This window comes from Alligator mississippiensis, chromosome 9 (assembly GCF_030867095.1).
Source record: "Alligator mississippiensis isolate rAllMis1 chromosome 9, rAllMis1, whole genome shotgun sequence".
Taxonomy (NCBI): Eukaryota; Metazoa; Chordata; order Crocodylia; family Alligatoridae; genus Alligator; species Alligator mississippiensis.
This window is the reverse complement of record NC_081832.1, coordinates 911263-938079: the sequence shown is the minus strand read 5'-3', so window position 1 is coordinate 938079 and position 26817 is coordinate 911263. Positions and strand designations below refer to the sequence as shown.

The window sequence follows — 26817 nt, the reverse complement described above, 5'->3', positions numbered from 1 at the left end:
CCCTAGTTTTTTTTATTATTATTCTTACAACACCAACGTTTAATCTCTAGTTTAAATTAGATGGGGTTTTATTGAGGTATATACACAAAATTTCCATTCAAAATGTACAGATTTCTGAAGGGAAAAAAACCCTCTCCCTTTCAATGCTTCATATGGCTTGAAGGGTTAAAAGACATCCATGATTTCTAGTAACTGACACGTAAAGCAGGTATTATCAAGAGAAACAAAAGCTATAAAGGTACCTAAAGGTGCCAGTTCTTATTTTCTTAGCTCATGTCAATTTTTGAACAGACACTATCCATTTGGCAGATGGTTTACTAAACTTTCAACTCTTTCAAATAATCACAGCTTTAATACATGGCCAATTTGCAGCCTTTAAGGAGGAGGGTTTTGCTCACGTTTATTCCATGCCATTCTCTTCCCATCACTAAACACCAGTGACCCAGTCTCTCAAATGAAGGTGAGAGTCTTCTAAAGTGACTTTAGCATTCATCTTCTTATAAACCCACGTGACACCAAGCTTTGACAAACACAGGGTACATAAAACTACCCGTTAGCTTTTCTTGTTGAACTAGATTCTCCCCAAAATCTAGAGTGAACATTCTTAAGACAAAACACACTACTTGAGAGTTCACAAACCACTCGCTCTTTTTTTTAAATACATTCCTTTAATTAGTCTCTTATTTTGTTGTACTGGCAGTATCATAAGGATCTTGGTTGAACCAAGAGGTCTGCCCAAGGTTTGACTTCAAGCTTTAAAAATATTAAAAAGCCTTTCACACCTGGATGCCATACTGCCTTTTGTCCACCCAAGAAGATTTGACCTAATGGTTTTAGGACAGGAATTTATTCAATTCCACAATGACTTCCCAAGCCTAAATTGAACGCCTCCCTTAACTAGATTGTACTTGTTAATGGCTCCACCTTGTGGATACATCTTTGCAGAGGTCACTTCCACAGTTCTCCAGCCTCAGCCCTCCAGACATACCAGCAATGGTCCAGCAGTGGGGTCCTGGGGTGAGTAGCTCCCAGGGTAATCATCATCTTCTTCCTCTTGGATCTGCTGAAATGTCCGCTTCAAAGACTTCTTCTCCTCTGTAACTAAAGACCCGCATAAGTGTCAATGCAAGACCTTCAAGTTGGCCATCACATCTGCATACTTGAACAGAACCTCTTTCTACATTTTCAACAAATGACACCATCACAGCTTCTAAAATCCACCTACAATTTTATTTTCTTTAGAAAATCCATTGCTTTGTGGATCCATCACTTTGAGGATGGTCAAAAGCATTCAAGTAAAAGAGAGATTACTTTAGTCTGCATGGATGTCATGGTGGGTACACGTGCCATGCACACAGAAAAGCAATGTTGCTGCCAGCTGCACTCATGGCTGTGCATGCCTTCCTTCACCAGTACACATCATTCAGGAAGGGACTCTGCATCAGCAGGGAAAGGTGACAGCCGTAGGAATGTGTGAACCAAAAGGTACCCCTCAATTTGCCTTTTCTTCTCTATACATTTGTCCACGCGGGGGATGCCAGTGATGACCTGCTCAGCAACGCTACTTCCAACTTCCTTATTAAACATTCCAAATTGCGCATCTGATTTAACTGTCCCAAAAAAGGTCACGACTCAAACATGAGCTACACTCCAAGGAGAAGCCCTACAAGTCTCAGACTCCCCTAAAGTAAGCAACTGATTCTGTCTAAGCATTAGCAGACCATGCCCTGCCTCAAGAGGGAAGAGGTAATTTATTTAACGAGCAGGAAATCTTAATGCAGTCAGTAACCCATTTAAAACGAGTCTTTGAGAGGAAAGAGCCTGCCCTTTAGACTTATCACCAAAAGCCACAAAGAGCCTCTATGGTTTACAAAATGGCTTTGTTCTGGGAAGATAAAAGAACAGAGCCTTAAGAACATGTAGTGTGTGTGGAGTCTAGCTTCCCCAGGAGAGTCATGAAGTTTTGCTAAACTACTGTTAAGCATATAAATTGATTCACGTGAAAACCCCAAACCATTTTTTTTTTAAACCAAAAGATGCGGCCTGAGAAAAAATTCTTCAGTGGCAGGCTTTCCACAGCCTTTTCTTCATAAAAAGCCTGAATTCCAACCACCCTGCAAGCCAAGGTCATGGCTACGAAAAAAATGCTGTTTTAACAAAGTTATCTACATGCTGCTGGATGGGAGGAAAAAACTGCAAAAAACCAGACCCTCAGGAGACAGGCAATAAGCAGACAGAGCAGCCAGAGGAGCTCTAACAGAGCTCATCAAGAGTCCAGAGTGTTTTGAAGACACTAAGCAGCCCAAAACGCATGGAAAGCCAAGTCCAAGGGTTAGGTCTTGGTTCTATAAAATGATACTGGAGGGGTTTAGAAGCAGTAGAGGTGCTTGGACGAAGGCATCAGGATGGACGGCAGAAATAACACGGCCATAAAGAAGGTGTAATTTCTTGAGCTGTCCTGACTTATCTTTTCAGGAATTAGTGGAAGGGGAGACAAGGGATAAGACTGGTTGTTCTCCAAGGTCAGAAATGCTTCTGCCACAGATGTTGGGCTTACTCCACCCCCAGAGCAGGACTATTTGCACCAGGTCTATGAAGGGAAACTCCCCATTCTAGAAACTCTTAACTTAGAACAGATTCCTATCTCCTACTAGTAAGTGATGGACCTTTCCTCTTAGCTGATCCGCTGCACACCACATTAGACCTAGATGTGCATTGCCTTCAGATGCAAGGGGCCGGGGACTCTACTTTGTCTCTTTATACACTACATACATCTTGATGGACACTACCACAGCTGAGAGGTAGGTGTCCCAAAGAGGCAGGAGTCTTCTGCAGGCCAGTTGAGTTCTAGCGCACATGCATGCGAAAGCCTCTGCAGGGTATGAAGAGATCCCAAACATGCCCCCAGCCCAACATGGATGCATCGGTCAGAGTCTTTGAAAGTGGCACTGGATGAAACAGTACTCTACTCTAGCAGGTGTACTGAGGATCTGGAAACAAAAGCAGAGATGACCAGTACCTCATCTCTAGTCTGTTTAGCCATACTTAACTGCACCTGAAGAGATCAGAGGTATAAGTATGCACATAGTCACTCAAATATGAGCTACTATGGAAACCAGCAGATTGCAGCAAATACTTCACCAAGTCTTAGACATGGTCAAATGAATGAAATAATGTGAATCACTGAAGAAAACCCTATTTTTTGCCAACCTTGAGTCCAGCATGGCTCCTACAAATTCTGTGGGTTGTGCAAAGGGAAACACAAGTCTGGGAAACGGTGGTTGTACTACATGAACATCCCTGGCAGCTTTCTGCTATGCATGACTTCAGCTCGGTCACTGTAGAGATGGGAATGTACATTGAGGCCTTCTCCCTTTTGGAGAGCGGCTCTGACAGTTGGGCTTTCAGTGTAACCTCAGAGCTGTGAAAGGCCAAGCAGTAGGACTCTAAATGAACAGCGAAGCCCATGGACCAGGAAAAGCAAATATGGACAGACATGGAAGGCAAGGCCCTATGTGTAGACAACTAACCAGTAGCGGAAGGATTGCTCAGAAAAAGTTTGCCATCCAAAACCCAGAGCAAGGGAGACATTTCTTGAGAAATCTGAAAACTAGACTTTGCTGTTTGCTCTTCTTTGGGATGAGGGAGTACAGGAATGAAGGCCTTACTAAAGAAATTGGAAGACTCTTCCTCTACTACTCCAGAGGACAGGTGATGACCGGTACCCTTTCTCTGGGCCAGCAGCAAGGACTGAGATAAGCATCATGTCCCATCTGGAGATTGCTGCTCCCAACGTATGCCCCTACTTCGGGCATCCTGAACCATTGGCTGAAGAGCACTGACAAGAAGGTTCAAAGTGCTTCAAGGTAGCAAGTTTTCCTCAGGCCAGAGGGTCTCTTCACCCCAGAAGAGCAACAGTAGAAACAGCCTACTTTTGAGATCTACTCACAGACACTTAGTTTCTGTCAAAAGTGTTTGCAGGGGACATCACGGTTCTTCTGTGCCCTTTGAGAGGGCTTACAAATAGCACACGTATTTGGGTCAGGAGGCTCATTCTGCTCAGCAAACAGCAGTAGAGGAATTTGTATGAGAACCAGTCAGGGGGATAGCTGTTGCACAGGCAGAATTTAAAGCTTGGAGACCTGTTCTCTGCCATCAGCCCTTAGCCTTGGTTTTGAAGAAACATTTAGAGAAAGTAAGAAGGGAAAATCTTGGGGGGGGGGGGGGTATTTAAAAGCCATTAGGTTTAAATGAAAACGTAAGACCACAGCCAATCAAACCATAATCCACAAGCAAGAAACCACCAGGGATGCCAACTTACCAACGAAAGAGAAGGAACAGAGCCGCAGTTACAGGTGCTCCGTCCTTCACACGTGCTGTCGAGGACAGAGGAACACAGTGCCCATGCACAGCCCCAGTGAGCAATGCTTGCTAAGAGGAGCCAGGCTTGCACGTTCAGAACGCGTGCAGACCGATAGAGATTGGGAGTTTTAACTATGGCTCAGTTAGAGAAGAATCACTTCTGCATTGTGCTAAGCACATTTAATACAAACTCCTTAAATGCAGAGTGCCAAATTTCAAACTGCTATAGTCAAAATCTATTGGCCGTGGCCATGCACCATCCACTTCAACGATGGGTTTTAAGCCCCTTCATCAGTGGGAAAAGTTTGTGGGAACTGATACATCATTCAAGTTGATTGATGTATTAGATGCCTCGTGGTATAATACAAGAACGATACAAATTAAACAGAGATGTCCAAATACATTTGTTTGTAGATAAAGAAAAATATATTCTTCAAGTTTCCCCAAGAAAACTTAAAAGGTCTCCAAAATAAAAAGTTGCCCCTAACTCATAGGAGATGAAATCTATTAAATAAATCTGCTTGGAAGAGAGAGGACTTCAGAACCCTCCTCTCCTCATGCATTAGTCTCCTTAACTCATACATTATACTTTGTACAATGATATGTATCCAACATGATTTAAGTTTATTAGAAGTTAATTCCTATTCTTTCACAAGGAGGTCTGAAGGGAAGAAGAGGGAGTCACATCAGTTAAGCATCAGTGCGCAATGGTAACTAATATTTCAACAAGTCAGAGTGCTGAACATGGAGGAGGTTTTTCCTTTTCCTCGTGTGTCACCACATCGGGTGAAGTCTCACAACTTCGTAAGCGCTCTGGAATTTGTTCAGAACCATCCTGTTCGGCTAACAGCCTCCATCCAACCAGGCTCCAACCATAACTGGCTTTTCACAGCATTGCATTAAATAGTCACAGAATTCTTTTCATTGACTTACTGCACTGGCTAAGAACGAAAAATATTATCATCACAGCGCCAAATGGTCCCAGGAGTTTCAGAAACTTTCTTTTAATGAAGCCACCTTTTACCACATTGAATATACTTATACTATAAATTTCCAACCTATTACATCCATGGTAGTTTATAAACCCAGAAATTGTTAACGTCACAGATTTTTAGGAATGCTAATATTACACGTACAGTTTCTATAGCCACAATCAATCTTGTCCTTGAAAAGCCTCAAAAATAAACCAAGCAAGAGGTTTGCTATATTCCTTTATGATCCATTCAATCTTTGACCTGGCTGCCAATTTTCATGAAGGCATTTATGATGTAGATAAGTGCCCAATAAGAGTTGGAGGCAAGCCAATTTATAATCACACGGCTACAGAAATTCTGCCACATTAAAGCTGGTGTCAGTTGCTACTAACCCGAGTACAAAATGAACCGGCAAAACCAGAAACAGAAAATCTCCATGTTCTAGAACTATCTCCCGAGCTTCAAATAAAAACTGCACAACTTGACAAAGAAAAAAAAAAGTAACAATTTTTACACTTCTGAGAAACTCTGAACCATGTTTTTCTAAGTAAAACACTGCAGCATCTTTCAATTACTTGGACGAAAACTCGGCTTCCAGAATTTTGGATATATACGATGAAGCTCTTAAAATATTATTCTATTAATATCTACGAAGTCCTGTTACAGTTAGGAAGATCAAGTAAATATGAATACTATTTTAAGTTCAGCACACAACAATACTACATTTAGTGTGGCAAAATATCAGACATGCTGGCTTTTGGATGTCAAGGCTTTAGAAAAAATGCAATGCCATTTTAGTTGGATTTAAAACAACAGTGATGTCCATCCAGAGTTGTAAGCGGGTAACAAGTGGTTAGCCATAAAACGTATACCACAGCAGCACTGGCTCATTTGAACAGAAACCTAGCCAGCCGACTCCTTTGTAACCCTTCACCATTTTAAGAAACCTACCCTAACAGGTATCTTTTGCAATGTGTCCAGGACACCACCCTTTGGGCTATTTTGGATCAAGTACCAGTCTCGGAGAACTCTGGCTGAGGCCTCTTTCCTAATGAGAGGGATTCAGCTTGGCTGTCCCTGCTGACCTTAATTGGGAAGGCTCTGCTGCTGGGAAAGTGGTTTTGCCTCAGGAAAGTCATTTATAGAACTGTAGCACATTAAAAAAGCCCATTGCCAGGGGCACGCCGAGCTGGCAGAGAAACAGAAAAAGGGTTTAATGGAAATCTGACAACATGCTCTTAATACTACTTTCTGAATCTTACACAGAGCTTATGTTAAGAAGGACAATCGCATATGCTGTTGAAGCTAGCTCATTATCACCTTCTTACTGATTCTGTCTAAAGAGAGCACGTTAGAAGAAAGGGATTACAGCAGGCACAGATGTGTCCAAGAGACGGTTTCTTAAATTGTCTCCCAGTCAGTTTTGCTCGTCTCTGTGACAAGGGACCCAAGACATACTAGACTAGTTTTCACTGGATTAGGAAGGAAGAAGCGCATTGCACCCAGGATTGAGCCGAACTTCCTATAGCAAATATGGTCCCTGACAAGGTAACTGGATAAAACTCGATCAAAGAAGATGCTGTGTGTTCTCTCTTCTAAGAAACTACCATGGCTCAAGGGAGACTCTCAAATGCAACCTCTGCTGCACAGTGGGCTGAAAGCTTTTCTTCATTGGAAACCATTTGTGTCCAACCTCCTTCCTTCAGAATTGACTAGACAGCAATTATCCAGTTCTGGAAAAGCTTTTCTTCTGATATGAAAGAGAAGCTGAGACTCCAGGGTCCACCACAGCAGTGGGTCGGAAAAGAACAACAGACTCAATGCCCTGCATCTCTTTGCAACATGGTTTGTTACCATACCATTTCTGACCGCCAAAAGCCATTGTTAAATTCTGGTGAATTGTAATGATGATGCACAATGAAACAAATCCAAATGCTAAAGCTCAAACCATGGTAGATAAACCACCTCATTGGGTACACATCTGTTAACTATTAGAGCACTTTAGAGCTCTACAGGTTATCACATTATCTGCAAGGCTGGATCATAACTGCAACTGCCCCCCTCTTCAAGGAGCACAAAGATGCCAACTTCATCCTGCAGCTGGTAATACCGTAACAAAAATGGTTCCTTAACACCAACACAGACAGATCCAGAGTGTGTCCATTCGCACTGAAGAGCCAGAAATGACTGGATGTAAGCCCCTAACAGAGACATCGCTATGGATTGAGAAGCTTAAAGCCATCTTAGTGACTCCAACACCAGGCCCAACTATTGCACTAATTCTCAAAGCTCACAATGTCTTAGCTGGCTTGCATATCAAGAGTTGCAACAGGAAATGGCAAGTAGTTAACCTTTTAAATTAGGCTTCTCTGTCACTTAAAAAAAAAAGAAAGAATTATGCTTTTACCTTTGGGTTGAGGGCTATTCGAGTCCTCCATAGAAAGTTTCAGCTGCTGTATGAACTCGCCGCCATACACACTCCTTTCTTGCCAGATGTTAAGCAATCGTTCTAAGGGCTTTTTGCAGCCCTCATCTGCCTCTCTGTTCAAAAATTAAAGAATAGTTAAAACCTGGATAAAAAGCACAAGCACATTTTAGAAAGCCATCTTGCAAATTAGAAGTTGCACTCATCACAGGATATGTGAGCTTAGGGACAGATTTTCTTGTCCTGTTTGGTGTAATCTATACAACATAAAGAGATTCCCTTAAGGTGGAAATCACATTATGTAAGAGTACTCTACTCTATTTTCCCAGATTAAACAGGGGCCTCTGAAGGGGAAAACCCCAGTATCTTTTTGGTGTTGTAGAAGCAGCTATGAAAACCCACAGATTTTTTAGCAGCTTATAATGCTCACTTTTCGCAATTCAATCAATGACATCTTAGTTAAAAAGGAAATTATTATGGTCCTTAGGCATTCAAATGAGAATTTACTTATTAAGTGTCACCTAAACGATCAAGACTTCCTAGTAATATAAAAGAGATAGTAGTAAAAGTTACTTCATTATCCAAAACACACTGTCACTACATTCACTTTAATTCCCTTGTGCACCATAAACTGCTTGGTTCAGAGACTAAACTCTTCCCCAAATAGTATCATAACAGGTCTTAAGTAGCTGGTGCTCCATCCTGTGACAGCTAATGTTTTCATTTCACCTCTTCCTAACCCTACACCTCCCCACATACAAAGCTGCCCTTTCCCCCAGCGACCCATCACATGACAATTGTTATAAAGCTAGCAAAGCCTAAAGATAATTTGACTCCAGAATCTTCTCTTACCTACAAACACATTTAAAAAAAATAAAGTTCAAACAAAAGCAAGCACAACACATGCAAGAACTGCTGCTAACCCACTGGCCAAGTAATGTTAAAAAAAAAAAAAAGTTTACATAAAAATTTCCGTTGGGAATAACCAAGACAGCAACATTTCATTCCTATATATACACTCCCGAAATTAGCCAGTCCTTGAATTTGCTTAGATTTATTAGCTTAAATATGAAGAGTTTTTAAACCACATTTTGTCTGAAAACCAAACACTACCACAGCACAGAAACAGAAAGCTGTAACGGGAGTTAAATGTGTTCATATTAATACAGTGATGAACATGAACAATTTTGACACTCCTGCTGGAAAAATCTGAGTCCAGCAAATTGACCAAAGATATAGTAGTAAGGAAAACAGAGGTCTGTTTCCAGCTCTTCCACTGAGAGGTAGAATCACATAATTAGCGACTCACTCTCCTGGAGGCTTATCTGCTTTGGACAAGTCACTTAACCACTCGATTTCGCCACCTTTAAAAATGGGATAATTTCCCTCTCTAAACAGAGCTGTGAGATTTCTGGATGATAACTGCAAAATATTTAAAGTACAAAGGAACTGACTGCACAGAAAAGTTGTTGCTACACAATTACATTACAGAATTGAACCAGCCTCCCACAATGTCTCTCATGATTCCCAAGAGCAAGCATAATTAATAGTTTCTATACAGGCAAAGAGTCAGAGTTGAGTGCCTAGTAAAGACTGGCTAACTGTTCCAGGCCCAAGCACCCCCCCCCCACAACTGAAAAGCACCTGAATTCAAAACTTGTGGAAAAGATGGGCTGGGAGGGAGGGGAACGGGGGAAAAGGAAGAGGAATGAATTAACGATCAACCAACATACCTGGCAACATGAGAAAAAGCGTCCACCAGAACTGATTCAAATTCCCTAGTGAATTCGGGACCCTTCCTCTTACTGTTCTGGATGACATCATTTGCTAAATATAGGAACGTAAGCTTCCTACTTGATTTTGCTGGGAAAGGACAGAAGATAAAATTTACTTGTATTTATTTTTCATTTTGTGTTTTATTATTTTACCCAAAGGCAACTGTACGTTTCCCAAAATTGTCCACACTTCTAGACTAAGTGGCAAGACATTTTCCCCATTTCAATCTTGCCAGAGTTGTAAAAGTAGCTAATGCTTTGAGTCACATAGTTGTTCAGCTAGAGTTGTTCTGTAATGTATTAAAAAAACCCAAACAAACAGTCCTGATAATATTGCTATCTGCTAAGGCATCTTTCATCTCCAGATCTCAGCCTACTGCACACACATTAAGTCTCGAAAACACACATATAGATTAAAATGGAAATGAGATAACGCAACTTAATGCAAAACAACATAACAACGGACATTGTGTGTTAACCAAGTTTGTTGAAATAGCGGTTTTTAGTTTTGCACAAATCTGCGTAATTTAACATCTATCCTGGGATGGAATAGCTTGAAACTGGGATCTTTTATTTAAAAGAACTGCCCCCCACCCCCAATACTCAATAGATACAGCCAATTAGCAACAAGTTTTTTTAACGGTCTACATTGAGTGTTTCCATCCCGCACCGTAAGTCAATGCCAGTCGACCCCGCGCAGAACCTCCAGGAGGATCGTTTTTAGAATACGTTTAAAACTATATCATTGCAACCTAATGGCTACATCTTCACTCGCAAAACAGTCAAGAAACTCAGCTACGGCTCCCCTGGCGACTCCGCCTGGGTTTCTTCAGAAACACAAGCTTGCTGTTTACGATAACAACCAATGCCTTAGATAACGCTGGGTTAGAAAACTCCAACATCTGCTTTCCCGGCAGCTGAATGCAGCATGCAAAACGATTACACTCCTGCAGATTTTGAGCGTTACTCTTTTACAAGCGTCCCTAGCGATTCCAAACAGGAACACGTGCAGCGCCGCGCGCGCTGGAGGGAAAACAACGAGCATTCGCTCAGTTTCGGGGGCCGCGAGCAACAGCGGTGAAGCGCCCGCTCTCGTCGGCGCGCTCCCAGTTCGGGGCACCGGAGCGCCCTGGGTGTTCCCAGCACGAAGTGTGTGAAAGAGATGAGTACGATCATATATGTATATTCTAGACCTATCTACATGTAAAATACACGTATATTTTTTCTACAGCCCGTGCTGCTGTTTTCGCTCTGCCCGTGGCCCCGGGCCTCGCACGCCAGGGACGACCTGGAAAAGCAGCGTGACCCCAAGCCTTGCAGGCGTGTCCCTCGCACGCCCGCGCTAACGCACGCCCCGGGGGTCTGTTTTACCACGATTACGCCGAGCGGCTCCTATTCTTCCCCGATCTTCACTTAACCAGCAACGCGCTTGGGTCTCCTGGCGCGGAGGAAGCCGGACACACACGAGCCACGCGCTTCCTGAGCCCGAAATGAAGCGTTTCTCTGCGGAGCGGCCCGGGGAAGGGAGGCCGCGAGGCTCCTCAGGGGTCACACGGGGGGGGGGGTACTGCTTTTAGGACAACCAGGCTAAAATAAAGTTCAAGCGACCCTCACTCCGCAGCTTGAGCCCACTGCTCCGTCTGCCACCACTGAGGCCAGCCCCGCTCCCCGCCCCCCGCCGCGGGGCCTACCCTTGCGGAGCTCCCGGTGCCACACGGAGACGATGGGCCCCGCGTGCTTGCGGTGGTGGATGAGCCACAGCGACAGCGTCTGCACGCTCTGCTGCGAGTTGCTGAGCTCCGACAGCTTCTTCTCCAGCGCCGACTCGGAGAACGAGGACATGGCGCCGGCGGGGCCGCCCGCGGGGACGGGCCCTCAGCAACAACAACCCGCCGCCGCCACCGCCGCCACAAGATGGCCGCCCGACCTGTCACCCCGCCGCGGCGGGTCAAAGGACACCATGCTACGGGGCGCCAAAAGGGACAAGACCCCCCCGGCTACGTCCGCTTCGGGGCCCGGCCGTTGCCGCCCGAGCGGGGCGCATGCGCAGCCAGGCCTTTTTCTAACCTTCAGCGCGCGCGAAGTGAACGGCGCATGCGCTCTAACCTTTGTCTCGGACAGTTGGACATGCGCAGTATGCGCTCGCCTGAGATCTTTCTGGCGCTTCCCTCCTACCTGTGATGCTTAGGGAACTTTTTTCACGCCGGGCTGGGCGGCACTTCCGGCATGTGGCTGACCCCCATAGTGGTGCAGGTAGGAGCTGGAGGCTCAGGGGGAACCTGTGTCTCCCTGATATGGGGGGTCCTGCCCCTGATATGGGCGGGGGGTTCTGCTCTTTGCTAGGGAACAGAGGTTGCCCCTGCTCCATAATGGGGGCAGGGCTCCCCCAGCAGCATGTGGGGGGCATGACCCGAGCTCCTGGGTTGCATGGGGGGGTCAGAGCCCCTAGCACCAGCCCCCCCTGACCTCGGGGGGGGGTGTGATCATGCCCTGCCCATTGTGCTGGGTGCTTCCTGGGTGCCCCTGCCTTGCCAGCCCAGCCCCCGAGAGGCCGTGGGTGCAGAAGCAGCAGGCCGGGGGGTCCCCGACACTGCCTCGGACACTGCCTTTATTCACCAGTGACCACAGGGGCTCTGGGGTCCAGGGGTGCTGGTCGTGCAGCGCAGGCCCCAGCCCCCCGCGGTCCTGCACACGGGCGGGGGAGAAGCGGGTGCTGTTTTTTCGGTCGAAGTACCCCCGCGTCCCTCCCCAGCGTGATGGTTTGAGGCCCGTGTGGCTACACCGGAGTTGCAGGCTTGTTTATGAATGCTCGGGTTTGCAGCCAGCGGAGATGGGAGTCAAATCCTGGAGGAGCAGAGAAACCCCAAGAGAAATCAATCACTTTAAAACGGAAGATATTCTCTGCCTAACCGGAAAGCCTGGCCCTGGCCCCTGGGAATCTACAGCGCCTCTATTAAGCGCTAACCCTACCCAGTGACTTGTTTTTCGTACAGTCAGAAATGACCAGTCTAAGCCATTTTCACTGAAGTACATTGCATTATAGGTATTTATACGTGAGGGTGACTGGGAAATGAGCAGGATTGAGCTTGATTATCTGCTTTTTAGAATCTGAATAATTGTGATAATGCCAAGCTCTTAAAACCAGAATACCCGCCTCTTTTCAACTCGAGATCTCAGAGCGCTTCTGCAGCAGAAATGCAGTGTAATGATCTGCACGGTATTTGCCTTGACTGCGGGGCAGGGAGTTATGTTAACTTTCTCCTTCCGGCGCCTGCTGTCACAGTTCCAGCCACAGCTGCAATTCCACTTGATTTGTGATGTGCAAGAGGCAGATTGCCTTCGCTGTCGTGCTGCTTTCATTGAAAAGGGTGTTGCTTCTCTCCCTTTTGTAGGATGATCCCTAGAGACGCATAGGAGGAGTCGCTGCCAGGCAATGGCGGTCTTCGATACCCCGCAGGAGGCCTTTGGGGTCTTGCGGCCGGTCTGCGTGCAGCTCACGAAGGTGCAGACTGTTGAGAACGTGGAGCGCTTGCAAGCCCAGCTGCAGAAGGTCAGTGCCGCGGCCCTCCAGGAACTGCAGGAGTACGTCCTTTTCCCTTTGAGGTTCACCCTGAAGACCCCGGGGCCCAAACGGGAGAGGCTTGTCCAGAGCGTGGTGGAGTGCATCAGGTCCATCCTTTCTGAGACATGCGTGAAGAAGCCGGACCTCCTGCACGAGCTCTTCTCCGAGCTCTGCACGTGCCTCTCTTCCCCTTCTGGCTTGAAGCGACCGCCTGCCCAGTCGGAGGAAGTAAAACTGGCTGTGATCCAAGCACTCCAAGCGCTGATGCATTCGGCTTACGGGGACATCCTCCTGTCTCTGTACCAGCCTTCCACTCTTCCTCACTTAGGATTTGCTGTGTCTTTGCTTCTGGCCTTGGCAGAACAGGAGAAGGCAAAGGAAATTAGGACCTCGGCTTTGAAGTGCCTCCAAGCCCTTCTTCTGCAGTGCGACTGCCAGGAATATCACAGACTCTTAGACAAGGAGGAAGCGCAGCGGTGTGGGGATTTGTTTGCTTCTTTTCTACCCGGGATCTCCATCACGCTGTCCCGAGTGATCACCGGAGACATCAAACAAAGTCATATGATCACGGTTTCTGCCATCAAGCTGTTTTATCAGACCGTGGGCTTCATCATGGCTGATGAGCAGCTCAGGAGAATTCCGGAGAAAAAAGAGAAGCCGGGAGTGGAGCAAAGCAGAATAGCAGACCTCATGGTCCATAGAGGACCCGACTGGGTACAAAGTACTGCTGATAAACTCTCCCTGCTTATCCACAAGATAGTTGAGTCTTCTTCCATTCACCAGCACTGGAAGGTGAGGCTGGAGTTGGTGGAGTTGGCCCATCACCTTATGCTGAAGAGCAGTCAGTCACTGGTGGCATCAGTCGGGCAACTTTTGAAAGCCTTGGTGGGCCTCGTTAATGATGACAGCCCCAAGGTCCAAAGCAGGAGCAGCGAGGTCCTGCGGAGCATCGCGGAGCGGAAGGTGATCACGGAGAACAGGGCTCTGGCTGACGTTCTCTCCGAGAATCTGCATTCCCTGGCCACGGCTCTTCCACGGCTGATGACTTCCCAGGATGACCGGGGTAAACTCTCCACCTTGAACATACTGCTTGGCTCCCTGAAGCTGCTAGGCTCCAAGATGAACATCGTCCTCAATTCCACAGCCCACCTCCACCGCCTCTCCAAAGCACTGATGCAGGTTCTGGAGCTGGATGTGACCGACGTGAAGATCGTGGAAGAACGGCGCCAGGGCGAGCTCCCTGCCTCCTTGCAGCATGGTTTGCAGAAGGGCCAAGCCCAGAAGAAGTATTTCCGGTTCTTCACCGACGAGCGGATCTTTCCGCTCCTCCAGCAGGTGTGCCGGGTTCTTGGCTATTATGGGAACCTCTATTTGCTGGTGGATCACTTCACGGGGCTGTACAGCGAGTCCGTTGCATTTCGGAAGCAGGCTGCTCTGGTCCTCAATGAGCTGATCACAGGAGCTGCTGGACTGGGGGTGGATGTCCTTCATGAAAGGGAAGCCGCTCCCAGCGTGGACGACCTCAAAGGGACTATAACGTCCATCCTTGAAGAATACACAAGCCAGGCAAACTGGCATTTGGTCACCAGCATGGAGGAGCAGGAGGAACCTAGCGACGAGTTGGCAATGCCCCCGTCCAGGCTACGAGCCCTGCCAGAGGGTGCACACAGCAGCACTCTTATCCTGTCCTCTGCTGCCGCTTCGGAGCCAAACCTGACCATCCGCTCCATGAACAGCAACATTTGGCAGATCTGCATCCAACTGGAAGGGGTCGGCTGTTTCACGCATGCCCTGGGGAAGGAGTTTCGGGTGCTGCTCATGTCAGCCCTCTACCCCGTGCTCGAGAAGGCTGGGGACAGCACTCTGCTCATTAGCCAGACAGCAACGGGGACCATGGTGGACATCTGCCAGGCCTGTGGCTATGGCTCTGTGCAGCAGCTCATCAGCGAGAACACGGACTACCTGGTGAATGGGATCTCCCTCAGCCTGCGCCGCGTGGCACATCAGCCACACGCTTCCCGGGTCCTGGAGACCATGCTCAGGCACTCGGACGCCAGCTTGCTCCCGTTGGTCGAGGACGTGATCCAAGACGTTCTGTTCACACTTGATCAGTCCTACGACTCCCGGGCTGCCTCCTTCCTCAGGGTCCTGCACTCATTAATGGCAGCGTTAGGTATTTTCCAATCATTTCTCTTCAGCCCCTTGCTGACCGGTGCAGCCCAGCAACAGCCCCGGGGTGGAGGGCTGTCACTGGGTGGAGGTGGGCCAAAGAGGGAAATAAAGTTATTCAGGGGTCGGGAGGGGAAATAAGAAACTTCTCCAGACGTTGCTCAGGCAGAAAAAGAGAGAGCACTAAACCATCCATTTCTGCCAGTGAAAGTTTTGGTTAAACCCCCCAGATTTGCAGCACTTCAGAATGAGCAAGGGACCAGACGGGGATGGGAAAGGGGGTCTGGGAGAAGGGGGAGAGATGGGTAACTGCCTGCTGGGGTTTTGCCATCCACTAGCGGCAGGAGACTGGAGAAGATGGACCTCTAGCCTGGCTGTTTCCGTGTGCGCTCTCCCTCCTTGCCTATCTGCAGGGTCCTGCACTTGTCAGACGTCCCTCCCATCCCACCTGGCCTGTCTGAGGTCACAGCTATACTGGACTGTAGCCTCCTGACAGCGGCTGCCAAGAGCAGTCTTCCCTGTGCCCCAGGCTGGGGCAGACGCTTCTCAGCACCTGTGGTAGCCCACACCATCCCTGGCATGTCCCTGGCTTGCTGTCCATCAGGGATGGGCTTAGGAAAAGGTTCTCTCCTATCTGCATGATCCCCCAAACTCTTTTCAGCCCCAGTGGAGGGCTTGGGGGACCCTCAAGTTGTCAACAAGATGACAGCTCTTCCCCCAAAACCCAACGCCTCTTTTTGGAAGAGGACAAGGGACGGGGGATGCCCGAATGCTCCACTGAAGGCCTAGGTCCTTTGACTGAGGCTCTGACCAGCCCTGGCTAAGGACACACCAGCCCTGTTAGTCAACTAGTGCCTGCTTCTGGGCCTTGCCCCCAGCAGAGAGCTTTGTTGGATGCTCTCTAGGTCATCTCCGTACAGGCAGAATGGGCAGGCTCTTCTCCCCATGGTGCTGGCACCTGCCATTCCCAGGGACACACCTGTGCCTCTCTTGTAGCCCGGTGGTTCGTGTTGGCCAAGCAAAGTGAGCAGCAACAGGGAGCCCAGACGTCTCCTGGTGCAACAGAGCTTCCAGGAGCCATTCCCACAGCCGCCGCCACCACCACGGGGCAGGACGTGGAACGGTTCTTCCTGGACTACATCAAGCAGAAGCAGATTGCAGAGGGCGACCTGCCAGACCCGGAGGAGGAGGGTCAGTGCTGGGCATGGGAACGCTGCTGACCTCGGGGGAGGGCAAGGGGCTCGCGGTCCTGAGCTTGGTGCTCTCGGCTCCATTGAGCGACGTGGCGGGGAACACATGCCAGGTTGTGCTTGCTCCTGTGCCTGGGAAAGCCCAGCGGAAACTAGCCAAAGGGGCTGCTGCCATTGGGGTAGTGCATCACACATGCCAGGTCTGGGGGGCACAGGCTCAAGCTCACACATACTCACAAATGCCAGAGGCCACCCTTGGCCCTCTGGAGAAGAGCCGCGATGCGGAGGTCAGCCAGATGTCCTGAGAAGCGTGCAGAGGCTTCCAGGCCGTGCCATGGCTTCACACTGTGCTCCGTTTTGCAGAGGTGTTTCTGCCCCCTGTGGAGGAGCCCCAAGGCAACGACACCGGTGCAGAGGGAGAGGCTCCGTTGCCAGCCCATGCGCAGGTGGCCAAGGACGTGATGGAGCGGTGCATCCACCTGCTGTCTGACAAGAGCCTCCGGGTGCGGCTGAAGGTTAGCACCATGCGTGCCAGATGGCATATCAGGGCACGGGGTTTGCCCACGAAGGGAACCTTCCCGCGTTCCTCTGCACAGAGCAGGGATGAAACTGATTTCCCCCCTTCCGGGATCAGCAGGCTTTCTGCAAAGGGAAAGCATTGACATTTGGGAGAAGAGGGGATTCATCCCCAAGAGCAGCTTTGTTTCTGAGATTGCTTTTTACCCGGAGCTGGGACCCCATAACAGACAAAGCCAACCGCATCATCCAGGGTGAGGCCGGGGACGTGTCCTTTGCACAGCACTGCTCAGGAGCTGGTTCCCTTTGCCCAGGCAGCACCGAGGGGTTTTTGTCATAAGGCTGACAGAGGCGTCCTCCTCCGCGAGTGCTGCTGCTCAGGGTCACCGGGACATGCCTGTCCCACAAGCTCACCCCAGGCACACAACTCCCATGGGGATGCAGGTCTGGCTGTATGGATCCAGGTGCAGGATCAGGGCTCAAGATCTCACACTCATGCCAGTCTGTTCCCTGCAGCTGATTTGGCATCAGTCGGGCTGTTTCCCTGCACGGTGCTCATGGGATAGGGCTGTGTGCCCTGCCCTGCTCACTCGATCCCAAGTCGGGAGGAGAAAAGCCTCTGTGCCCTGTCTTCCTTCATCCTCATTGCAGTAGCTGTGGGGGCCCCAGGCTCTCGGGGCATCAGCAATCTGTGCCTTGCCCTTCATGCAGGTCCTGGACGTGCTGGAGCTTGGCGTGACGGTGCTGCATCCTCACAACAACCATCTGCTTCCCATGGCTCACCGCGCCTGGCCGGCTCTCGTCACCCGGCTGATTAACGACGACCCCCTGGCGGTGCTCAGAGCCTTCAAGGTACGGCAGCAAGTTCCTGCCAGCAGCTTTCGAGCTGAAGGAGAGCCAGCCAGCAGCAAAGCAGCTGCCCTGTCGTCCGCAGGGCTTCGGGAGGGGGAAAGCACAGAGCGAATTTTAAATGCCATGCGGAGCAAAGGTGTGCTCCCCTGCAGCACACGGTCAGGTATTTTCTGGGCACACGCTGTTCACGAATGAGATGCTGACACTCTCCTTGCATTGAACCACGTTATCTGTTGAGTGCCTGTACTTTTGGCTGCACAGGCATGGGGAGGAAGGCAGGTTCCAGGTTCCTTTACCCTCCGAGGGCATGATGGACAGGCACCCAGTGCCCTTGCCCCTGTGGCCCCCCATGCAAGCCACCAGGTCTTAGCACCGTTATGAAGTGCCCAGGAGTTGAGTGTGCACTCAGGGCTGCCTGGTGATGGCAGTGTAAGGGAGATGGGGCTGTAGGGGCACCAGAAGCAAATCTTCAAGCTGACAGTTGTATTAAACCCTGGCCCTGGGCTCAGATCTGCAGAGCACTCTGCTGCCTGGCAGCTGTGCCCGGCTCCCAGGAAGCTGCACAAACACACGCACATACTCTGTCTTCATGGGGACATCCTCCAGGTTGCCTCTCCCCCCTCCAGCCTACCTTTCTCCTGAGCCCAGAACCAGGAGGTGTTTCTGCAGCAAGTGCCTCTTGGCGGCTTGCACAGACGACAGAATAGCCTCAACCCCAGAGCCTGCTCCCTTGAGTTTCCCGTATGCCCAGCACGGCCCCGAGATAAAGGGAGCGACTGACCATCATGCAGAACCCAGTTAACAGCTCGGGAAGTCCAGGGCATGATTATACACCATGCTGAGGGGTTTTTCCTCCCTCCTTTCAGAAAACACCATGCTAGACAGCCCCAAAACGTGCCCTGCCCAGGGCTGGCCTCAGGCAGGCATCCCAGGGGGAGCAGGTCCCTCATGGACATGGTCCAGCTACGTGCAGGCTCAGGTCCAAGCCTCACACAGGTTCCCATTCCCACCCTAGGGACGAGCGGGAAGAGGTTATGGTGCCATCCTGTAAGTCACTCCGGAAAGCGCCGTGCCCCCCGCCCGTATTTAGCAGATCCCAGTCCCCACCGCGTACTTGAAACGTGGATCGTGGTCCCTGTGGAGATGTGTTGCTGCAGCATCGTCCCTCAGAGGGTCTCTCAGCACCTCGTAGGTCTCATTGCAGGGCCCGAGGCCACGTGGCATGCTACGACGCTATTATCCCGACTGAGAGGGAGGGAACTGGGCAGGGAGTGGTTAGTGACTTGTATCGGGAAGGCTAGGACAGGACCTCGACCTCCCAGCCTCGCCCTTTATGCACCAGCTCAGCTGCCCTGCCCTGGGCATAGAGCAGAGGCTGCAGACGCTGCTCCACCAGGGAAGGATCCCCAGGGCTGCTGCGGAGCTGCAACCCCTTCAGAGACCCCCCCACCCCCATAACCACGGGCTCTTGGCGCTCCTCTCAGGTGCTGTGTACCCTGGCTGAGAAATGTGGTGACTTCCTGAGGCAGCGGTTCTCCAAAGACGTCCTGCCCAAGCTGGCCGGTTCCCTCCGCAGCCAGGCCCCAGTCAGCGCCAGAGCGGGGCCCGTGTACAGCCACACGCTCGCCTTCAAGATGCAGCTGGCCGTGCTGCAGGGCCTGGGGCCCCTGTGCGAGAAGCTAGACATGGGTGAGTACCTGGGAAAGATGGGGTGGGCTCCGAGGTCTGTGGCCCCATCCCTCCTCTCCGACCTGTGCTTCTGCTCAGCTACGACCACATCCCTTCCAGACACCTCCATTTCCAAGCACCTCCGGAGAGCTGTGGGTAACGCGCCGCGTGGCCCCAGCTCTGCCCTGCCTCAAGGCCCTGGAGGGGCCGGGTGAGCAGAGCTGTGGGCTCGGGTGCCCGAGGGCTGGGAGCCCAACACCCCAGTGCATCCTCTTGGTCAGCGGGTGACCTGCTGTTCTCATCTCTCCCGTTTCCGCAGGCGAGGGCGACCTGAATCGAGTGGCGGGGGCCTGCCTGGTTTACCTCAGCGCCAGACAGCCCGTGAAATTGCAGGAGGCGGCCCGGAGGTAACCATGTACACACGCACGTGCACGTGAGCACACAGTCGTGCAGCCTGGCTGCATCTGGCAAGAGGAGGGAAACCTGGGTATCCCCATTCCCTCGCCCCCAGCCCCATCTGCTAACACGAAGGCAAGGCCCTCGGGTGATGGAGCAGATGTCCCAGCCTGCACGGGGGCCTCAGATCTGTCTCCTACACCTTGAGACAAGCTTAGATACATCTGCAGCCCAGGCGCGCTGCACACCGGGCCTCACTCCCCACCACCCCACGGGCTCCTCTTGTACTACCCCCCACACCCGTCCCCCACAGGGACTCCTGCACCTCTTCCCCGATACCAGGGAGTCTCATCCTCGCCACCCAGCTCTGGCCGGAGTCCTGCATTCCCCCTCCCTGCCGACCTCTCCTTTCCCCTTTTGACTGTACGCTATGGCAGGGGCTCTTGCTGGCATCTCTCTCCCTCCTTTGTCCCCTACAGCCGGGGTGGTTGTTTTTTTGCGTTCCTGTGCATCTGGGAGACAAGTCATTCAGGTATCAACACTGGGCACTTTTCCGTGGGACAAGCCAGGGAGAGTGGCCATGCTGCTAGGTGCTAACAGGGGCCGTCAGCCAGTTCTCTGACCTGCAGTCATTAGCTAAGGGACTCCCAGTACCCACTGTTTCTCTCCCTCCCCTGCTCCTGTTGTCACCTGGCTCAGTCGGACTCTGCCCACCGACATCTGGAACATAGTCTGAAGGGTGCTGGCTGCTCCAGTGCACCATGCAAGTGCTTTGCATTGCATCCCAGCAGGGACGCACATCACACGGAGCCAAGGGCCGCAAAAGCCTGTGGTCTTTGCTGGGTAGGAACCAGAGGAGGGGCCTGCAGAGACAGCATTTGCCTCCTCCATCTGCAAACCTGCTGTGGGGCACAGGAGCAAGCCAGGTCCCATCCTCCCCAGCTCAGCGGGGAGAGCCGACCGCACGCTCTGGGCCTGCCTGGGCTGGCACGGAGGCATGGCTCGCTGTCTGAGCGGGAAGATAGGGCTGAGACACAGGGGCTGAACTCATGGCACCTCTGCTGCACGGGGACTCGCCTCTGACGTGCTGACAGGCGCTGCGGCACGGCCTGGCCTGGCTGCCTGCTGTCAAGCCGTCGAGCTTGTGGCTGTGATGAGTTATGGCTGGCGTGCCATGCCATTGCATTCCCTTCAGCTGTGAAAGGAGCCCACGCGGCTTGGAGCTCGGGGAAACAGGAGCCTTCCCCTTTCGGTCTGAGCTGGGGCAGAGGCGCAGTTTTACCTGGGTGGCATTTGTCATCTTCTCCGTCTCCGCTCCCACCGTTCTCTCTCCAGAGGCTTCCTCAGCATGGGCTCGTGACCCTTCAGTTAGCACAAGCTCCTTTCCTTTGCACAAGGCAGGCAGGGGCAGACAGCTTCCGCCAGCATCTTGGGGGTCCCGAGCCTCATTCTGCAGGCGACCCAGCAGCAAGCAAGGCAGCAGCGAGCGCCCTGGGTGAGAGACGAGGGGCCGAGTCCCCAGAGACAGCTCTGGGCACAGAGGTAAAGCAAGTGAGGCCAAAGGCCACCTTCCTCCTGGCAGAGCCGACTTCCAAGGGGAGTTTCCAGATCGCCCTCCGGGATCTCAGACCACCCCTGCCAGCCAGCCACCAGCTCAGGTCATTCACCAGACTCCTGGCTGTCTAGGCCAGACCCCCTGGTAGGCTAGCTGACCACGGGGCAAGCCCTCATCACAAATGTCCTGCTCAGCCGTGCCAGGATTTAGCTCTGCACGCTTCAGCCCATTAGGGCTCCACAGCCGCCCCAGCACACAGACCTCGACCCCCGGCTTCCCTGGATAACACACACTGCAGTTTCTCCACCTCTGGGGTGCAGAGGGGGTTGTGGCTACGTGTGCCCCAAGTATTAGCCGCTGTTGGACAGAGGCGAGCCCCAGGCGGCAAGGGATTGTAGCTTGTGCGAGTCCAAGCTTGCTCTCAGAACAGTCTCTTCCTCGCTACGCAAGATTTCCCTGTTTGAGCACATGAGCTGCTTTTTAAATAACAAGCAGTGTCCTTCTTCCTGCTTGAAAACCACCACAGCTGTCTGCGCCAGCCTCTCCTGCAGCAGCGCCTGCACGTGGAAGCAGGGCACGAGGCTGGAAATCATCCTCCCAGTGGGCGAAAGACTTCCTGAAGCTTTAGACCAAAGTGAGAACAGGAACAGATCATTGAAATACCACAGCAGCCCGAAACGTAGCAGGAGTGCGAGCAACAGCTCGAACACGTGTCGCCGCCGCCGCAACGACCGTCCGCAGCAAAGAGGGGCTGAGAGTCCCTGCGCTGATTAGATGCAGCGAGCACTGGCATTTCACAGCTCGGAGCTGGTGCCGATCTACAGATTGGGTCCTGACTGCGCCACTTGATGCCCGACGTGCCAAGAGCGAGGGTCAGAGTTGGACCCGGCGTGGTCACATACCGCTCCGTGGAGTGGGCCCCATCTGAGCGCTTTTTGGCGCCCACGGGGAGGTTTCTGTGATCAGGGAGGGAGAAGGAAGGGCCAAGTGTCCCTGGCCAAGCTGCCACAGCTGCATACAGCGAGGTTTTGGCTGTCCATCTGGAGCGCCGGGCCACCTTTGGGAAGCTCTTTAATCCCATTTGTGGAAGCTGGCCGTTTGATTAGATGAGCTCGTGGGATTAAATGAGTTTGGCGAGTTCAGCTTAGTGAAGCACCCAGCAGGCACCAATAGACAGCGACCAAGAAGGAGAGCCAGCTCGGCTGGGGGAAAGGAAACGGCATCGGTGTGAGGTTCAAGCGCCTCCCGCCTGGTCCGACTCAAGTGAGGGGTTATTGACCCGGTCTGGGGAGCGGGAGCGGGATCGGGATCAGGAAGGGGCCGTGCATGCTGGAGCTGCGTGTTACCGAATCCACGTAGAAAGGGGCAGGCCCCGCCATGGCTGGTGGGGAGTACACGTGTTCGGGGAGGAAGACACCGCCTCGAAGTGAACACGTCTCAGAGGAAAAGGCTGCTCTCCACCCGGGTCTCGTGCGAGGAAACGACAAGCAACGCGAACATTAACATCCCCGTTCACTTCCCACGAGATCCGTCTGGCAGCATCGGTTCAAACCCCAAAGAGACGGACGGGAGGGCCGCAGCATCCAGAAACGGCCTCCGTTCCCCAGAACCACCTTTCCGGGCGTGCGGCTTGGAGAGGAGCCTGACACGACCCGGCGCGGTGCAAGCGCTTCACGAAGGAACGTGGGGGTCAAATTGGAAGGGAAAAAACCCATTCAACATCACAGGGTTTTGCAGGACAGGTAGGTGCGTGTCCCTTGCGTCCGGCCTTGCCGAGGTCCACCACGAGCCCTTTTGCCTGGTTAGAGATGTTCGGCAGAGGGAAGCAAGAGGCCACAGAGCAGCCGTCGGTCTGGCCGTCCGATCGCATCGTTTCCCGGCGTTTGCCGTGGCTGCGCTCGGCGCTTCAGGGCAAGGCAGGCAGAACAGCTGCCCTCCGCTCGGTGCCAGCGGAGCGAATTGTATAGCAGGACTGGAACAAACCGGAGCTATTTTGGGGCCTTTTAGGCACCAGAGTTGATTACACAGCGATAAAGACGCCTCTCCTGGTTTGGCTGCCGTAGTTTATTGGATACTTATTGACAGCTGTCAATGGCAGGCTGGGCTGGAGCGCACTAAAACGGCCACCTGCACAAAGCAAAATTCAATAAAATTACATTTAAATTTAAGGAAAAAACCCCCTGGATTATCCCCCGGATTCTTTGCCATGGAAACAGAGGTTGCTTAGGAACTGCCAAGGAGTAAGTTTGAAAATGTAAAAGTCAAGTTGTTATTTCAGCGGCACAGCACTCCAGGTTATCAGGAGATAATCACTCGCCTCGGGCCATTATGGGCACAAGAGGCTGCCGAGTGCTTCCTGTCCTCCAGGGACGAGATAATCTCTCAAGAGGCGCTTTCTCCGGAGCGGCTGGCAGGGAGAGGGAGGAGTGCGACGTCTTTGTTGGAAGCCTGATTGGCAAAAGCACGTGCGTGCCGAAGGAGCCGCGGTCTCCGTGCTCCCCGGTGCGTCTGCGGGACAAGAGCGCCCCAGCCACGCGTGCATGCGAGCACCCGTGGGCGTCAGCTCATCCTTAGGTTAGTGGGGACCCTGCTGCACCCCTAGTAATGTGTAGTGTGCGACAAGCTGGTGGCTCGTGGTGCCCACGGTAGAGGCAGCTCCTCTGGCAGCTTGCAGAGCAAATGGGGGGGTTGCACAACAGCATGGTTTGCAAAAGCGCAAAGGTTGCAGGTGTGTGTGGGGGCAGGGGAGGGGGCTTCTGGCCCTCACTTCTGCGCTTGTCCGAGCTGCCTGTTGCTTCTCGTGGCCCCTCGAGAGCACGGGGTCTCGGGCAGCAGGACCCCCAGCCTGGGGGCTGCTCCCTGCAGGGAGCTGGCTTCGTTTTGGGGGCGGCAGCTTCGGGTTTGCTCTGTAGAGGCAGGGAGACGCGTCCAGTGCCGTCGAGACACGCAGGCTCCTTGGCACCTGGTCGTCTCCCCCACGACCCATCTTCTCTCTGCCTCCCCGTGGCAGGACAGGCGTCGCGAGTTCAGATGTCGCGGTTGCTTCTCACACCCCCCTCCTCCTGCAAAACAGCTCTGTTAATCCCGATCCCGGTGCAAACATTCAGCCACGTTTACTTACCCGTTCGCGTGGTTTGATAATCCCCTGCGCGGGCATGGCAACAAGCAGTGGCCGCGGGCCCCGAGTTGCCCACCGAGGGCAGCCCTGCTCGGACAGTCAGGGCCAGCTGTCTGCAGGGTCGGGGCCGAAGTCAGAGAGGTGTTTGGGTGTCTGCGGGTGCAAAGAGGCGGCCTGGGGATTTACCTGCGGGTTTCAGCAGGAGTCGGGTCCTGGAGCACGTGTGCAAGCCGTGGCCCCGGCACCACGCTGCCCCCTTCGCCATCTTGTGAGCATTTGGCCCAGCTCCAAGCGGGCGCCGGTGCGCTCGGCCCCCGGCTCCTCCTGCTCCAAGACTCCCAAGGGTGCGAGAGGCTCAGATCCTGAACCCAGAGGACGCCCCCCGAGCTTCGCTCCACCCTTCCCTGGCAGAGGGGCATTCGGGGAAGCAGCAGGAGTAGGGCAGGAGGTTGCTGCTTTTCTTTCAAACAAAATCCACCCAGTCCTGTCCCGGGAAGAAGCAGGACAGGCGCAGAGGCTGCCGGGAAGGACCCCGAATCGGGGCAGCGTTTGGAGCACCCCGGGGTTGCACAGCCAACCAAGGGCCCACGTGGGATGCTGCTTTGTTCCCTCAGCCAGCGGGGCCAGCTCCTGGTAGCTGAGCTCCTAGCTGGGCCAGGGTGTTTGGAGGCAGGGGCTGTTGCCCTCCAGCAGAACCGGTGCGGCCTGCCTCGAGCTGACCGATCAGGAGTGTTTTGCTGGGAGAGCCCGAGTCCCAGACGCGCCCGCAGCGCCCCGTGGGGCCGCATCTCAAACCCAGCAGCGCCTGCCCGCGGGAGGACGGGCTGCTTTAGCTCGTCTCTCTCCAGCAGCAGCGAGGTCCCCACCTGTCTGCCCGGGGTCCCTAGTTTTGCTGCCTCCCCCGCCCTTGCACAGAGGCCTTGGTGCTACCACGTCCACCGGGACCTCAGCACGCCTTCCTGCCTTGGCCCCTCCTCTGGGTCAGCCTTTCACTCCCCGAGCGCCCAGGCCTCTGGCTTCAGCGCTTCCCCCTGCCCTGCTCGACTGTGGCGCCAGGTCCCGAGCCCGAGGCCGCTTGCTCACCCGTTGCCAGCCCCCTCTCACACTGCTCTCCTTTTCTCTCCAAAGCGTTTTCCTCCACCTGATGCGCGTGGACCCGGATGCCACCTGGCTCCTGCTGAACGGGGTCTGCTGCCCGCGCCTATACCCGCCTCCCCACGCCAGCCTCCGGCCCGTGGAGCTCGGCGGGATGGGCCGGCCCCGGGGCGAGCTCACCGACAACGTGCTGCACCTGCTGGGCGAGCTGGAGCAGCGGGAGCGAGCGATGCTTTGGCCCAGGGCCCAGAGAGCCCCCGAGCCGCGTGGTCCACCCCCTCCCTGACCGACGCACCGCAGGGAAGGGAGGAGCTGCAGGAGCCCTGGACACTCGCTGGGAGATTCCTGCCGGCCTGGGGGCGCGCTGGCCGTCCCAGGGGGAGCCGATGTGGGCGGCCTGGGCCTGGCTGGGCTCGCGCTTCTCCAGTGCTACAGGCTCACGTGTAGGAAAGGCCGTGGCTGACGGGTGCCTAATGCACTGCTGCTGCCTGGGGCCTGGTGGGATGTCCCTCCTGCCCTGCCCCAGCCCCAGCCCAGAGAACGGTGCTGCCCTGCGCCCCTGCTCGCAGCAGATGAGCAGGCCTGTCCCTTTGCCCTCCCCGTGCTGCAAAGGAGCTCCCGTGCCTGGGATTGTTTCCTCCCCGCACCGACCTTCAGAGCAGCCCAGCTCCCCTGGGCGTCGGGCAGCCCGTGCTTCGTACCGGTGCTTGGCGTTAAAAGAAACGGCACCGCCCTCCCCTCCCCTGCGTGGAGATAGCGCGTTGCCACCCCAGCCCCGCGTCTCGGCTTTGTTTGCGGGTATCCGTTGTAGTTGTAGGCTCGGCCTGCGCGGCGGGATGGATGCTCAGAGACTGGGCTGGCAACACGGGCGCGGCTGACAACCGCCCTGCCCTGCGTTCAGAAGATAGAGGCAAGTTCTCCCCCAGCCCCGGGCTGCATCCTGCGCTCTGCTCCTGGCAGGGGAGAGCAAGAGCTTCAGGGATGGGATCTGAGCAGCAAGAGGCATCCACTCTCCCCTGCTCCGTGTCATGCTTCCCGGGCCGCCCGTCGCACTGACTCGAGGCCTGCGCTCCCGTGCCCAGCACGGTGCTGCAGGACTTCGGCTCCCAGCACGGGAAGCAGGTGTTTGAATAAAGCAAGAGACTTGTTGCATCAGCAAA

General features: G+C 53.1%; 2 protein-coding genes across 6 annotated transcripts in view; one reads left to right on the top strand and one right to left on the bottom strand.

Moving 5' to 3' along the window:
• The window catches only part of RPRD1B (regulation of nuclear pre-mRNA domain containing 1B), a 46900-nt gene extending 35322 nt beyond the window's left edge, over positions 1 to 11578 (bottom strand). For 2 of the 3 annotated variants that reach the window (XR_009454987.1, XM_059713117.1), the window contains exons 1-4: positions 11228 to 11578; positions 9495 to 9624; positions 7744 to 7877; positions 989 to 1101 (exon numbers count right to left, since the gene is read on the bottom strand). Coding sequence is in view for 2 of the 3 variants with exons in the window: in XM_059713117.1 (XP_059569100.1) it covers positions 989 to 1101; positions 7744 to 7877; positions 9495 to 9624; positions 11228 to 11378 (528 nt within the window). In the remaining variant the exon portion in view is untranslated. The remainder of the gene's footprint in view (positions 1 to 988; positions 1102 to 7743; positions 7878 to 9494; positions 9625 to 11227) is intronic. The other variant, XM_006259187.4, reaches the window with a different exon arrangement.
• Positions 11579 to 11638: 60 nt separating this feature from the next.
• Positions 11639 to 26817, top strand: TTI1 (TELO2 interacting protein 1). Of its 3 annotated transcripts, none has more exons than XM_006259188.4 (8): positions 11639 to 11789; positions 12929 to 15271; positions 16264 to 16458; positions 16821 to 16972; positions 17685 to 17825; positions 19310 to 19514; positions 19813 to 19900; positions 25691 to 26817. In XM_006259188.4, the coding sequence occupies exons 2-8, from the start codon at positions 12970 to 12972 to the stop codon at positions 25941 to 25943; spliced, it is 3336 nt and encodes a 1111-aa protein (XP_006259250.2). In that variant the 5' UTR covers positions 11639 to 11789; positions 12929 to 12969; the 3' UTR covers positions 25944 to 26817. The 3 variants fall into 3 exon arrangements, with proteins under 3 accessions (XP_006259250.2, XP_019332143.1, XP_019332142.1); XM_019476598.2 differs by lacking the exon at positions 11639 to 11789 and adding an exon at positions 11806 to 12579; XM_019476597.2 differs by lacking the exon at positions 11639 to 11789 and having other exon boundaries at positions 12591 to 15271.